The 15,763-nt window shown below is 40.8% G+C and overlaps 1 protein-coding gene across 1 annotated transcript; it reads right to left on the reverse strand.

The window, feature by feature from the left end:
• Window positions 1-83: 83 nt before the first annotated feature.
• LOC112566091 lies at window positions 84-12,157 on the reverse strand. Its single transcript, XM_025242045.1, has 10 exons — window positions 11,971-12,157; window positions 11,100-11,222; window positions 8,215-10,336; window positions 7,908-8,055; window positions 7,032-7,261; window positions 5,992-6,868; window positions 5,579-5,665; window positions 5,222-5,296; window positions 4,816-4,889; window positions 84-2,884 (listed from the first exon to the last, which is right to left on the reverse strand). The coding sequence occupies exons 1-10, from the start codon at window positions 12,000-12,002 to the stop codon at window positions 2,774-2,776; spliced, it is 3,879 nt and encodes a 1,292-aa protein (XP_025097830.1). The 5' UTR covers window positions 12,003-12,157; the 3' UTR covers window positions 84-2,773.
• Window positions 12,158-15,763: the final 3,606 nt, after the last annotated feature.

Consider the following 15,763-nt stretch of genomic DNA (forward strand, 5'->3'; position numbering starts at 1 on the left):
ACTATGCAACTGAAAACGTGTGCCATTCATCTTTCTAGTTGGAAAAAATGAATGCTGTGACATAAAGAACAAACAAGCAAATATGTTCATGCACTTTTGTGTGTACTCTATGAAAAGTTTATTTTCACCTGTTTCAATCTGTTGGAATTTATCTGGACACTCCAGACACTTTCATACATTTGACACTTTATTAAAGAAAGAGTTATCATTCTAAACAAAACAATTTTTTATCATTAATACATTTTGTATTGTGCATGGTGAGCACTAATAACTGCAAGGCAGAAGAGTTGAATGCATGAACAAACCCTCCCTGTATGAAAGAATGGAGAAACGTTTCAATAAAATATATATTTTGCATTGTACACAACAGTAAACATTCATGTACACCATTGTCAGGCTAATTTTACCCTGCTAGTAATCTTCTACGAGCCACTCTTTTACTCACAATTACAGACTTCACCAAATTAGTCTGATTCCTTAATATGAAGGCACATTGCTACTTGAGTTGATCTTCTGGAACCCTGTATATATTAACAATCTGACAAAGAAAAAAAAACAACAACAAAAAACACTACTGAGCAAATACTGCTAATACACCATCAAAAACAGAATTTTAAAAAGGAATGTAATTTTAATATTCCTTCATCAGAAAAGCGATGAAAGTCTCTAATAATGTATATTTTTTAACTCACATGGACATGGACGGATAAACATATCACAATGGTGCTGTTAATAATATAAATTTGGCACAGATAATTCAGATCAACTGTCACACACTTTGCAAATGAAAAATCTATGCACATTAATAATTGCAATTAACAAGAAGGAATGTGAATAGAGTCCATGGAAGCAAAGGCATATAAATAATCCTCAATAATTAATACTTAAACACAAGTAAACAAAACAGAATGTGAATGCAGTTGACCGTTGTCTATAATACAAACCTCTTACTGGAACAACACTTAAAAAAACATGAAAGCAAAAGAAACTTAATTTTTTTTCTCGTTCCTGTCCCCATTATCCATAATCTTACACAGACAAAAAAATATGAAGTAAATGGAAAATAATCTGAAAGATATCTGCTATGTTAACAGCTACAATAAAACCATATTGAAAACTTGCTCAATATACAAAGATGGTGTCTTCAATCTTGGTAAAGAGATACTAAAGACTGAAACAGTTAAATCTGGCCAAAATTTGTAGACTTACCCTATGGAAACCCCCCTGGGTAACCTGCCGGTCCCTATCAACCCATGCTACAGAAACCGCATATGCAACACAAGCACAACAAGAGCCTGGACAGGAAGATCCCTCTTCGGAGGGGCCTATGACGCGTGTTGGGGAATGCCTTTGGGAAGTCAGCTCGACAACCCATCTTCTCACGGCCATGGCAAAAACCAGGATAGGGACCTGGAACATCAGAACCCTATAAGTGAGGGAAATCAGCTCAGGTAGCCCAGGAAATGAAGAACAATGGCATCAAGCTCCTCGGCCTGTGAAAGATCAGATGGAATGGCAACGGTCAGACCAGACTTTTGCCAAGGGAGACTATCATCTACTCTGGACATGAAAACCCTGACCATGACCACACACAAGGAGTAGCAGTACTGATGATATCAGAAGCTGCAAGAGCACTAACAGCATGGGAACCAGATTCCCCACAACTCATGTCACCTCGGTTCAACTCCAAAGGAAGAAAGATCACCATCATCCAGTGCTATGCACCTACCACTGCAGCTAATGCAGATATATATCCTACAAAACCATCAAAAATTGACATAAAAAGTAACCATGAAAATAGCATAAATACATGATGCTTTTTATGGATCTTTAGGGATATCATTTATCGTATGCTGTCCATGTTTCGTCTTGTTCTTAAGCACTAAGAGCTTACTCCTTAGAAGTGTGAGTATGTGCTTTACAAATTTTGCACTTATTATTATTATTTCTGGACAACCATCCACATAAAACAGTCATAAAACCAGCAAATGACTCATTACTTGTTATTGTTGAACACTTTCTTTTCATTATGGTCACATGACAACACTGTCTGCAGCAAAGCCATTTTTTTTCTATACTCGAACTAGTTTTATTTACCTTTGCAAACCTATCTCCCCTGTTTTGGGATGCTGCACCACCTCCATACAATTGTAGAAGATGCAAACTCTAAAGTACATCAACAACAAAGTTTTTATGCCAGCTTTACTAAGTAATTTTAATTTAGTTTCAGTGATAGGCTAATGCTCACAATGGCATATTATTTCACTTGTGTTTTTGCGAACTACTTTTTATCATTCATTCATCTGTAAAGGAATTGCAGAGAACAAAAAATTATTTTTTACCGTAGTCAGCAGTAAGCATGTCATAAGATTTTTTGTTAGTTGGTACATGAATGCTCTTCCTGCTCTGGAAACACTATTGCATATGGTAATAACAGATGTTCTGAAAGCACATAGACATAACTTGTAGATGCAGTACAAAGTATTGCATAAGTAATACTAGAACCATACAATAAGGCTAACAATAAAATGTTAGAAATGTTCACACCTCATGCAGAAAACCAGCCAGTTCATGAAAAAGTCCTCCATGCAGGCAAAATCCTTGTCTAGCAATGACAAAAGCTGATGATAAAACATAGAACCAGTGGTACAACCATCCTTTCTGAGAACTAGCAAAAGTGAATTAAATATTTTAAAACCCCACACATTTGGGTCTGCTGTGAAGGTGCAATCCACGAAGGACTGCATGCCAAATGTGCACAATCTGGTTTCTGTCAATAGTGCTGCCTGTTCAGAAGACGAGAAGAGAAAGGTCTGCCTGCCATGCGCTGACTAGAAAAGCCTCCTCGTTGTGATGTAAGTTGATGACCCCGAAATCCTGCAGACTACAAAAGAAGAAAATCTCAAGCCATTAACTTGTTTTCCCATGGGCAAACATGGTTACATATTCTTTTTGCAGCAGATAGGATGAAAAACTAAGTCTTTTCTTAGGTAAGCCATTTGATACCCTGCTGACAAGTAAGCTGAATCTTAGAAGTAACAGTTTTATAGAAACTATTATTTTATGTAGCACACACAGGGGTGTAAATCTGAAGATTAAGTGTTTTAGTAAATATACACACTGAACAGATGACAGCCAAAGCTGGAAGATAATTTCCCAACTTTCATACCATAAATGTAAGATTTAGTTTATTTAACTCAGCATTATATACAAAATAATTCTATAAATTACAGTTTCGACTTACAGCATATTATGGCCTGTAATAATATGATAATAAATAAAAAGTGACTCTATGAAAAAACCATGGTAGTATGACAAAAGTGCTCAAGGACATTTACAAAAGAAATTTTGGCAACAACAGTGACAAGTATAATGTGCACTTAACAGTCCTGTTTGAGAGAAATGTGCTTATAAGAATCGGTGGACATGCATACAACCACAAATACAGACGCATGCAATACCACTCTTAGCACTTAACCATGTACACTACACATTAGCACCATGCACAATAAATGAAGATGTAATATTGTTTACATCTTTACCAAATGTTAAGAAAAATCTATTATGCATATGTTCACAACAGCAAAACTGTCTCAAGCACTAAATTACAAAACTGTCAAACATTCTCACTGTTAAAAGTAAAATTCTTTGCTTCACTGATTTTCTGGGGTATGGGAGTTAAAATATCCTAGCATTATTTTTCAGCATAAGCTTGGCCCTGTTCAAATATATCAAATATAAGCCTGAACCATTAAAATTTCATGACAAACACATATAATACAATGTTCCATTATAACAAACAGGGGTCGGGTGAGAACTATGGCTAAAAAACAAAATAATAAAAACTGGTGCTACACAATGATTCTAGAGGTAGGCAACACTTAGAAAGTAAAAAGTGAACCTGCCTGAGGCTGGAAATGCCTCATCACTGTGAGATGAAAGACTCCTTCATAAGTATCGCTAGATGCAAAGAAAGATGGACAGGATGTGAGTCTTAAAACTACCATGCACATAATAGTCAAGCAGAAAAATCAATGACGCTTGGTCAGGAGGACACTGCCAAATCAGGTTAAGCAATGGCCGTTTAAACTGTCCAGATGCATCAAGAAATTTCCTTTCACACAAACCTTTTGTTTTATTTGTGTTTGGGTGATCCAATCTAGACTAATAAATTATGGGACCCTACACAAATGTGTAAAGTATCAGCCAGTCCTCAAACATTGCATTAACTTTGACACATTCCTGGGGCTGTAGTTATGAAGTGAGAGTAAGTTGCTTCCCCAGGGAAAAATGGGGAAGTTAAGAAATGTACTTTGTTTCTGGAGTTATAAAGTGATGTCCAGACCCCAACCCCTTCTGCTTGCCCACTGATTTGCTAGTGAAGTAATCTGTTCAAACAAACCTTTATTTTACTCATCCCTGACAATTTTTTCCATCTCTTTTTAGAAATAAAATGATAGTGAAAAGAAGGAAGATGGAGAAGAAAGAAGAAAACAAAGAGTGATATATTTTTACAAAATGAATCAAATTTAAAAAGGGAACACTTTCTTTTTCAGGATTTTCAAGTTCATCCTCAATCCACTTCCTATGTTCAATCTTCAAGATTTGAAATCAACACTCCCACAGAAAGGCTGGTACAAATTTCCTTCTCTTGCCTATTCTCCCACTCCATCCCACCCTTCCCCTCTCTCTTTTTTATAAAAATGCACACACACATATGTACCAACACACTTATCTAACGTAAGAAAAAGAGCAAGCCTGCCATTCCAGTGTCAAGCTCTAAAGAATATCAAATTCACAAAAAGCTCCACTTACATGGACATACACCCGGTGACTGCCAGGAAGGACTCCATAGGCCTGCTGGTTGCCTGGTTCTCTGTTTTCTATGACTGTTTGGGACAAAGTTTGGAAGAAAGGGGGCAGGGGCATCAGTTTTTCAGTCAAACACAACACACAAAATATCTGTGCCAAGAAATCCCAACAGAATTTTAAAAATACAGAGCTTTAACTTTTGAAAAGAGCTAAACAAACAGTTTAAAAAGCACGCAAGAAACATACAATTGCATGAACAATTTACTGTGAAACTGACCTCACTCCCTATGACCCCAAGTCATAGGACTACCATTTTAGTGTAAAAAGGAACAAAATGTAGACTGTTTCCCCGCTTCAGTTCCCATCATACACTCTTCATATTAACCTCTCATATGCAAGGACTAGGTACCTCTGAGTCTGTCGTTCAATCTGTCAAGAGACTCCACTACCCGATGCTCTTCGATGGACAAGGCAGATGGCCCTCCTAAGCAGAATGGAAAGCAAAGAATTTAAATTGAATGAACAGTCTTGTAATTACATTGTTGAGGTCAGAAAATTGTGCTGGCTGAAAATGGCTATCCCAAAGATGTGTATACTATTATTTCAGTGTAAGCTTGCAGCTTCAAGGTCTTATTTAAACACGATTACTCCTGATGTTTGGATTCTGTCTGGATTTCTCAAGTTGTCAGGATGAAAACCACCATATGAGGATACAACTATGCACAAGGCCGGAACCTCAAATGATCAATGAATCAAGCTCATTAACCTTTGTTGATTTTGTGCCGTAAGTTGTTGTAGATCTGCTGTGTTTGTGCTGAATCGATGGCTGCCATCATACAACTGTCACTGACTCCTGGCCCATGGTATGCAACATCTCTTCAGCAGCCAAAAACCCTGCCATGCTCTCGGACACTAGACAAAGAGCAGAAGGAGACGAGGTAAACATACAGGAATTAATTTTCCTAATGAATTACAACTCAGATCAACCCAGACCAGCTGACTGTGCACGACACATTTGTTGTAACCACATGCATGTTACCAAAGCTGTTTTTGCAAGTTTTTGTAATGAAAACAAAATGCTATACAGCATGAGCACTGTATTATTTGTCAGTCTAAGTTCTTCTGAATACAAATTGTCAAATTTCCGTGGTGACAAAAGCCATCGTGTTAAGTATCTACCTTCTTCCTGAACCTGGTACCCTGCCGCATTTGCCATGCTTGTCATCTGACGAGGATCTAAGCTCTTACTGCTGACAGGTGCCGACCGTAATGTCTGATCCGACATGCCATTAGAGCGTGTTCCAGGGCCAGTGGTGCTAGTGTTTCGTCGTTGCTGCAACAAGCTGTAGTGCTGAGCATAGCCATTTTTGTTTTGACTGTCACTCTTCACATGGTTTGTCAGTATGTTACCAGTGGAGTTTGTTCCTGTGGGAGTTTTGGCATAGCTATATGTGCTATAGGCTGGTCGCATCCCACCTGAGTGTGGTAGGAATGTACCATCAATGTACTTGTTAGACAGCTGCACAGTGGGCCGGTTTTCCATGCGATGGTCACTGCTGTTGTTGTTGCCACCAGATGTCACTGTGTCTGCGGTGAGGGGGGTTGTTGTCACTTGTCCCTTGTCTCCCTTGTCCAGCATGGTGCGCATGTTCATCCACAGGTTGTTGATCTCATCATCAGTGGGTGTGCGATCGATGCGCAGTCCTGTTTCACTGTACACTGTTTTACTGTTGTTGCTGTTACCGAAGTGGGAGTGAGATGGCAGCAATATGGAAGTGCTGGTGGCCTTGCTCACTGGTGTCCTGGAGGCATTACCAGGAGGATTCTGGGAAATTCCATTGGCAGAAGTGGTTTTGCCAAGTCCAGCCTTCTGCATGCTGTCCCCTTCCATGGCAAAAGTAGATATACCTGAGATATTCCTGCCCTGTGCCATGGTATGTACTAAAGGTGCAGGGTTGCTCCCAGCAGTAGTGGTTCCAGCAGATATTTTATCACTTGCCTTGAGGGCAGTGTAGGTTGGAATGCATGACATAAAGTTGTTATTGACAAGTGTCACCTGCAGCAAACAAAACAGTGAGAGCTACTGCACACACTGAAAAAATGGTTAACTATACCTGTATTTGTACTTTCAATTAATTTGGAAATCTCTTACTGACAATAAATTTAGAAATGCCTGTGTCATAATACTTCATAATACATTTCCATGCATCCCTACTAGCCTTTTTCTCCAGCTGTGATTTGTGTACAGTAATGCCTGTAATAGAGCCATCAGCCATGTGGCCAGCAGCTTCACTGCTCATGATGATGTGGGCAGCAGCCTTAGGACGGATGGTAACTGGGGTACGGGAGGGTCCAGCACTAGCAGCACGTGGAGCCCTTGTATTGTTCATCTCTCCTGATCCCACTTTGGCTGAAGCAGGGCGTACATGCCTCACCTCAGGGGCTGCAACTGAAAGTGATGTTTTAATCACAGAGGAGGGAAAATGAAAAAAACAAACAAACAACAAAACTGAAAAACCCTTAATGCCACAAAAACCCACATTCAACTTTTCAAACTGGTTAGACACTGAAATAGCATTGGCTCTTAATCCTTTAATGCAACCAAGTTACCAGCATTTTCATATGCTTGGAATAAACACTTGCTTTGGTAAATCTGATACGCATTTCAGAACAGAATTAGCAAGTCACAACAAGCTTATGATGTGAGTACTGATGGGGAGTCACTGGCCTTATAGGCTTCACTTCATTTTCTTTTGAGTTCATTCTTAGAAGAGGAAAGAATTTTACAGCTGTTTTCATTGGCTGCAGAGTCATTACTATAATTGTTTCATTGTGCGAAGTTGAAAAAGAAACAAAATGTGTGGGTTTTATCCCAAGATGGACTTCTTGTGTATGTACAAGCTTTGTTTTGTGTAAGACAGGCAATGTCTGAAAGAGACATGTGAAATGATCCATATCTATAATCGCTATCAGCATTCTGGTTACAAGAATGTTCGATTTTGAGACTATCTCCCCCCTTTTAAATAAAAAAGCAAACCAGGAAAATAATCCTCTTATCTCTACAGTAATCTGAAGTTAACACCATTTCATCTTACCTGGCCTAATTATGATGTCATCTTGTGACTGTTTCTTAACAGATGTTATCTGAGTGGCTTCTGTCAAGCTGTCTTCACTGTCATCATCTTCATCTACACCTTCCTCCTCATACTGAAGATCAGCAAACCGGACTGCTTTCTTCTTCATCTGATTTGAGACCCAGTGTCAGTTTTAACTCAGTCTAGAATACATTAATGAAAATAAGCAAGCTTTGAAATTCTGTTTGAGGTATCTCTAGATAGAGGCACTGCAGTTCTGGTATAAATCTGCTTCTCCAAGACATAACTAGTTTTTGCTCTCACTTACCTTCCTTTTCTCGGAGTCCTTGTTTATCAGGTGTTTCCTGGTCATCTCAATGCTATCTTGTACATCAAACTTGGTCTGTCGCATGGCAAGGGATGATTTATTTTTCCATTCAATTTCTTGAGAGGGTCTCTTCAAGATACTTCGCACCTCTTTTTGGATGGCATTTGTGCTATCCTCCTCAAACATGACCTTACACTCACGAGGTCCATCTCCAGACATAGTGTCTTTAAAAACTGCCAGATGTCCATTTTTTGGACCAAGCGTCCCCTTGGCAATACTGCCTTCCAGGTTACTCACAGGTGCTTGGTTCTCTTTTCCTATATTAGACACATTAATAGCTTTACTGGTCTCTGATACACACTGAAAAGCCGATGTTGAGCTGGGATTTGATACTGCTGATGCTGAGTGGGAAACAACCTGAGTCACAGGAGGCCCAGAATTGTTTTCCTGGTTCCTGGGAATCACAGAATCTACAGCGATGCCACCAAAACTGGACTGGTGAGTTGTGACTGTGCTCAGGTTGAGGGGTGCCTGTGAATACAAGGGCTCTTTGTTGTGGTTGGTATTGACCGAAGTGTAGATCCATGTCATGGTGACTGCTGTGGCTGTACTGCGGGCACTGTGGGGGCTAATGTTGGTGGCCATCACCCTGTCTTCTGCCATGTTGCTAGCAAACAAAGGTGGGGTGACAGTGGGTAAGACTGTAGATGCACTTATGGCTGCTGAAAAAGGCCCCTGAGTCTCGTTCTGTTGTGAAGGCAGCGGGGAAATCCAAGCATACACGTGAGCCTTGGGCCGGTCAACTTCTGCAAAGTTGTCATCTTGATTATTTGCACAGGTGGCAAGCACAGCTGAATCTGTGCATGTGCTGGCAGAAGGCATTGATGTGGGTGCTGGCATTTGGAGCTCATCAACTTTTCCTGAACAGTAATTCCTTCTGTCTGCCTTCTGTACATCACCACCTCCAACATTGCCACTAGAGTCAAACCTGCGATGGGCCAGGAGCTGCCTGCTGTACTGCATAGCTGGGGCTGGCTGCTTTATCGCCTGATTTGGAGGAGATGCTATGGCTTGCTGAGCCAAGCAGGGAGGTGTACCAGAAGCAATTGAAGTCACTGTTGCACTGACTGGTATTTCTGTAGGGCTGTGATGGTAGCCACTTTGTAGCACAGTGGCCCTAGAAGGCTGGTTCTCTACAGCAGACTTGAAACCTTGAGAAACAGACTCAACAGCTTGGTTGTTAGCTATGGTGCTTAAAACTGGCTCTCCACTTCTGCTATTACTTGTTAGCACTTTCTTCAAATCCTGCTGCTTCCTCTCCATCTGTTCCTGAGCAAGCTGGCCACTAACTTTGTTTCTGTCAATTGCTGGCTGCCCAGGAACATGGTCTTTCAGCCTGCCTGGGTCAGAATCTGTATATGCTTGCTGAAACCGAGTCTCTGAAAAACTGCTTGATTGCAATGGTCCTTCAAGACTATCCAAAGAGGACAAACTCTCATTATCTAAAGAATTCTCACTTGCATCCTCCATCCCTTGAAGGGTAGGATCGTTGTCTATTTCCTGACGTATGGCCTGGTTGAATTCCTGCAGAGACTTCTGTTGTTGCTGTAGCAAGAACTGCTGGTGCTGCTCGAGCTGGTGTTCAAATCGACTGCGACTGCTGGTCAGGTTTCTCATGCTGTGCTCAATCATTTCGGCTTTCATGGAAGTATCCAGAGTGCGTTGTACCCCAGATGCTGGCCTTGCGATTCCCTTGTAATGGGAGTCATGGGGGCTGCTGGCCCTGTCTCCATGACCATTCTTTATAAGTGAGCGTGTCAAGGGATCTTGACTATTTTGCTGCTGATGATATATAAGCGGCATGCCTGCTAATTCCTCATCACGGTAAATGGTGTTAGGTGACACTCCTGTGACTAGTCTCAAAACCTCATCAATTTCATTTTGGCGGACAGACCCATGCATTTGACGGTGAGAGGAAATACAGATATGAGATTTACCGCCTATATGGCACCGTTGGTATTTTTCAGTTGCTTGCTGCTGTTCCTGGTGACGTCGATTCAGAATCTCTTGTCTTCTCTTCTCCTCACGGGCAGCATCAGTTTTTCTTTTTTGTGCTTGAAGTCTGCAAATTATTACAGATTTCTAGAGGAATGCTACTAATTTAAGCATCCAAGTATAAACAAAGATTATCAGCATATTATAATGAATTCACAATTAATGTCATGATGACCTATAACCTCGCTGCTTCAGTATAGCAGTTTGATGCAGATTTAAAAATTTTTGTTCCAACAAAAAGCAGATACTCAGAAGGATTAAAAAAAATATTTTTACGCTATAAACAACTGAAATATACACAAATAATTTGATACTGTTTGGGAAAGAGACAAGGTATCCAAATGCTGTCAGTTAAGCTTTTTATTGTGGAAGTTAAAACTGATATCTCTCTGTACTATCAAGTCAGTGTCTAGAACAGTAACTTTCTTGCACTTACAAAAGGAAGAAAGAAAATAAATGGCAAATTAAAATCTGAAGAATATAGTGATCTCCTTCCTATGTCTGTTATCTGTACATGTATAGAGGTGCATTCCTATAACTTGCCAATTCCACACACGTGCATGGTGAATATATAGAGTAACTTAAACAATTAGGAATCCCAGTTGTAAAGAAAAAAACTACATTAAAAATAGACTTGATTGCACAAAGGTGTGTAAAAGTAAGGGGGCAAGCAAGCAGAGATGGTGTCAAATTTATACAACATAACTGCACATTATTAGATATCTAAGGAGCTACAATATATGGCCTCTTTGATATCTCCACCAAAAAAAACAAAACAAAACAAAACAAAAACAAAGCCACAAAAAACAATAAATCTAGCATCCGCTTACCTTCTTCGTCTGTTTGTTTCTTGTGAAAGACGTCGTGCTCTCGCAAGAACATCTAACTTTTCTGGGACACAGTCATTTTTCAACTTTTCTATGTGTTCTCTTTCAATGTATCTGTATCGCTTTCTGAAAGTGATTTAAGGAAAATCAAGATACCCATTTAAATATTATTATGTGATTTTCCTTTTCCACTGTAAAGGACCTATGACAGTTGGGAAAAGTAATACCTTAGTTTCAGTTAATAGGTAACAACATTTAAAAAACTATTATAGTAGCTATCATAACTTTATTACCATTATAATCATGAACATAAAAAACTGTATACTTAAAACAATAGGGTTAGGGGTTACTGTTGTGCACAAAAATGAAATAAAATCAATATTTTAAACTTCAGAACTGGGTGACATTAGCTCAATACTTGTCAGCAACAGAATTTTATGAAGTATACATATAATCTAATCTGTGGTGTAAGTACCAAATCATTAAAAATATAATACAGTGAACAACGATCTTTAAACTTATTAACGGGTAAGGTCCACACAGGCCTAATAAATGGCATGACAGATATTCCGAAGACTTAATGTTGAACTTTCAACATTAAATGACCGCCATGAACAACATGCTAGCTTAGAAAAGAAAAATTCCTCTCTAAATACAAACGATAATTTATTTAATTACATGATCATGATAAATCACCTTGTCTTGTTCTCTTACGAAGATTATTAATTTTCTGGACTTTTCGTTATTACATTTACTTACCATCTGCCTGCTTCAACCTAAAACTCTTATAAAGATAAAAGATATGTTCACCCATACCGACTCAATTGACTCTCACGGCTTACACTATAAATATCACATCTAGTAGGAAGGATACGAATATGCTCCAGCAAGAAGCTTACTATCCATTTTGTATCAAAAGTGTGCTTCAGATCGAGCTCACTCGTAAACAGCGCAAAAACGAAGCTGGTAGTAGTGATATTGCCATAGACAGGTTTATGTTGATGTACGATGGATACCAAGGGCGGCCATGTTGTTTTAGTAACAACATGCGCAGGAATGTCAGCCTTTCGAGGGTTCTGCGCATCCACAAAGTTACCTCCCTTGCATTGGATGTAGATAGGTGGACTGCTGTCTGTCTGTCAAGGTCAGGTCAGGTCAGGTCAGTCCCATGCCCGGTCCGGGCGTAGGGGGGACCGTCCGGCAGCAGCAACAGACAGAATTTTCCACCCGGTCCTGTCTTGAGCAGATGAGAGCAGGTCTGGCATCTCGCGTTCGGTCCATTCTTTGATGTTGGTGACCCAGCTTTTCCTCGGACGACCACGACAACGCTCCCTTCGAGGGTTCCTTGTAGGATCGTCTTTGGACAGGGTGTTGTGGCGGGTGACGTGACCGAACCAGGCGAGCTTGCGCCGCTTCACTGTTGCCAGAAGGGCTCATGTGGGCCCACGAGGGAGGTTACGGTGCTCGTACGTATGCGTTGGTCTTGTGTTCGCGTACGAGATGCGGAGCAGCTTTCTCAAGCACTTGTTCTCAAAGGCCTGGAGCTTCTTTTCCGTTGCGGCAAGCAGCGTCCAAGTCTGCAGCCGTAGAGTGGATTGACACTACGAGGGACTTGTACAGCCTGTGCTTGGTACTGAAGCTGATTGAGTTGCTTCGCCAGATCCTATCCAGCCTGGACATTGCGGATGTTGCCATACCAATCCTGATACGGATCTCTGCTGTACAGCAACCATCTCTAGTCAGGTGGCACCCAAATACTTGAAGCTGTTGACCTCCTCCAGTTCTGGCCGTTCATTGACGATGTTGCTGCTGCTGTCGGTGGTGGAAATAATCATTATTTGCTTTTTTTCTGAGCTTATTTCCATGCCATAGGCCCCCGCTCGCCTGGAGAGTCTGTCCGTCAAATCCTGAAGTTCGTTGTTACTGCCTGCCATGAGGTCAATGTCATCTGCAAAGCGAGGTTGCACAGGGGTCTGCCACCAATGGAGATTGAGGTAAGGTGGTTGTGGAGGGTGTCCTGCATGATTTTTTCAAGGAAGATGTTAAAAAAGGATGGGAGAGAGTAGGCACCCTGACGGACCCGATCGTCATCGCGAAGAACTCGCCTAGTTGGTTGTTGAGTAGTACCGCGCTGGAGGCGTTCTTGTAGAGTGCTGCTACCATCTGGATCAGTCCCTCCTCTATGTTGAATGATCTCATGACCTGCCAGAGTCCATCGTGCAGACACGATCAAAAGCTTTTTTGAAATCGATGAAGTTATGGTATAGTTGACGTGATGCTCCAGGTGTTTTCTATCATAACAGGCAGTTAAAGACTGTTCTACGTGCCGTTTTCTTTCCAGCCCTGAAGCCAGCCTGTTCTTCTGCAGAAGTTCCTCTGCAAATAGGTTTTAAGCGGTTGAGGATGATTCTGAGCATTACTTTGCTTGATGACTTATCAGACTGATGGTTGCTGTAGTTCTGGCACTGCCTCAGGTTCCCTTTTTAGGGAGTGGGATGATGATAGACTGAGCCATTCTTTTGGCATTTCTTTTCTTCCCATATCTTTTGACACAGTGTGGTGAAGGCCTTGGTTTGTTGCGTCTCCTCATGCTTCAGCAGCTCAGCAGGTACGTTGTCCACACCAGGTGACTTTCCTCCTTCAGACTGTGCATAGCTCTCCCTCATCAGTGAGGCTGGCAGGTCTTCAGTCTCTCTTGTCCCAGTCTGGTGATGCTGGAGAATGTGGTGCTGGCTCGATCTTGTAGTTGTACAAGTCTTGGCAATATTCAGTCCAACGACTTAGTACAGCAGCGTTTTCCGTAAGGAGCTGTCCGGCGCTGTCTTCGATGATGTGGCTGGTGCTGCTGAGTCTTGTGAGGGCCTTCAGTATTTCAATATGCCTCTTGCTGTCTCGCTAGCCATGCCTATTTCCATGCTGCAACACTGGTCTTCGATCCAATCTTCTTTTGCTCCTTCGATCTTGTTCTGATGCTGGTTGACAAGTCTGTACTTGTCTGCTGACGTCGGGCCCCCCCCCCCCCCCCCCCCCCCCCCCCCACCCCCCCCCCCCCCCTCCCCCCCCCCCGACCTCTCCTTTCTTTTCAAGGCTCTCCTTTCGTCGCAAAGATCAAGGATGTCGTTGTCACCAGGGTTGTTTGCGCTTCTCTGCTTCCCCAGCACTCGTCTGCAGTAGAGTAGCACCTCTTTGATACTTCCAGCAAGGTCTGTCAGAGACCACGCTTATACTTTTAGCAGGGTGTTTGAAGTTCTCCGCTGGTAGTCTCGGTGAGCCTAAACAAAGAATGTGACTAAACCAGAAGCTTTGAACAAGCATGCCTCGTTTTAGTAGTTAATCTGAAGTGTGAATAAACCGGAAGCTTTATATACACCTGCCTCGTTTTTAGTGTTAAACTGGGGGGGTGGGAAATCGTCTGCCAGCAGTTCAGTAATACAAGTTACTTGATCCGATGGTTGTTGTTTTCTCTACACCCTTACTTCACGCTTTCGTTTTTTATTTTATTTGTTTAATTTAAGAAAGGCTGCTAGAATTGCAGAAATATGCAGATGACATGACCCAATATAGTGGGCTGCCCAAGCATGAACAGTCGCTGTCACAGTACCATGCTTGCATTAGAGGACTGGTTTGACTGCAGCTTTCTGGAGCTGAATTTTGGGAAACATGTAGAGATCTAGCTCCTCCTTCATCTAGATGGCCTTTGGTAGTGGACGTGATTTTTAAAAAATGGCACTACTAACTACTTTCTCTCCTGGGGACAGTAGGTGCTGACGGCTGCTTGTTTTAAATAGCTTGGTACAGTCATGGATGGAAGGCTCTCCTTCTGTGAAAAGTTATCTTAATTAGTAAGTGTACTGTGAGTATAAGATAAATTTCTGTTTTGGACTTGTACCTTATACAGATAATAAAGATTGATTGCATAAGAATTCCTAAAGCGCAAGTGTAATGCAGCGTTTCAAGTGGCCAATGTGACTACCTGTGCAAAGGAAAAGACCTATATGGACTGTAAACAATGTGTGATGCAAGTAAGTGTTGCCTGTTTTTCAATTGTAGGAACCTATAACCTATGCAACAGTTTTAATAACAATAATGACCATGAATTAAGTTGATTGATATAGCACTTTACACCACCACCAAAGGCAGGCTCAAAGTGCTATACCAAAAAAAAAAAAAAAATCAATCTTTCAATAGTAAAAACTAAAATGATTGCAAACTCATCTAATATCACCATCTGATTCATCTGTTGAAAATGTGACACTTCTCTCTCATTCCACTTTACCAAATATTCATTTTCTGTGCCACCCCACTGACCACAGAAATGTTAATTCTTTTTAATCACTTTCTTTTATTGAACATAAGTTGTTTTTATTACACATAAGCTCATATATGTACTTGAAGAAGTAAAATATTAGCATGATAGTCTGAAAAAAAAGTCAAAGGATGTAATCAGGTTTAAGAAATATTTTGATCCTTTCTATGCAATGAGCAAGACATAAGAATCTAGTTAAAGTAGTAAGAAATATATTTATGTCATATGTTTGTGGATGGATACAGTGGACTGTGAATCACATTATAGGATACAGTTATGTGACCTTGAAATGGCAATGAGAAGATGCTGCATTACTGTGGCTAAAACATCATTCAAAATACTCAAAATTTTACATAGTAAA

Source organism: Pomacea canaliculata, linkage group LG6 (genome assembly GCF_003073045.1).
Source record: "Pomacea canaliculata isolate SZHN2017 linkage group LG6, ASM307304v1, whole genome shotgun sequence".
Classification (NCBI taxonomy): domain Eukaryota; kingdom Metazoa; phylum Mollusca; class Gastropoda; order Architaenioglossa; family Ampullariidae; genus Pomacea; species Pomacea canaliculata.

What these genes read in the sequence shown, in the direction of transcription:
- LOC112566091 (XM_025242045.1), bottom strand. Translation starts at nt 12,002, where the DNA reads ATGGATAGTAAGCTTCTTGCTGGAGCATATTC. An exon ending in AATCACAGCTGGAGAAAAAG is followed by an intron (nt 6,869 to 7,031) that starts GCTAGTAGGGAT and finishes TGTTTGCTGCAG; the next exon opens with GTGACACTTGTCAATAACAA. An exon ending in ACGGCACAAAATCAACAAAG is followed by an intron (nt 5,297 to 5,578) that starts GTTAATGAGCTT and finishes CATTCTGCTTAG; the next exon opens with GAGGGCCATCTGCCTTGTCC.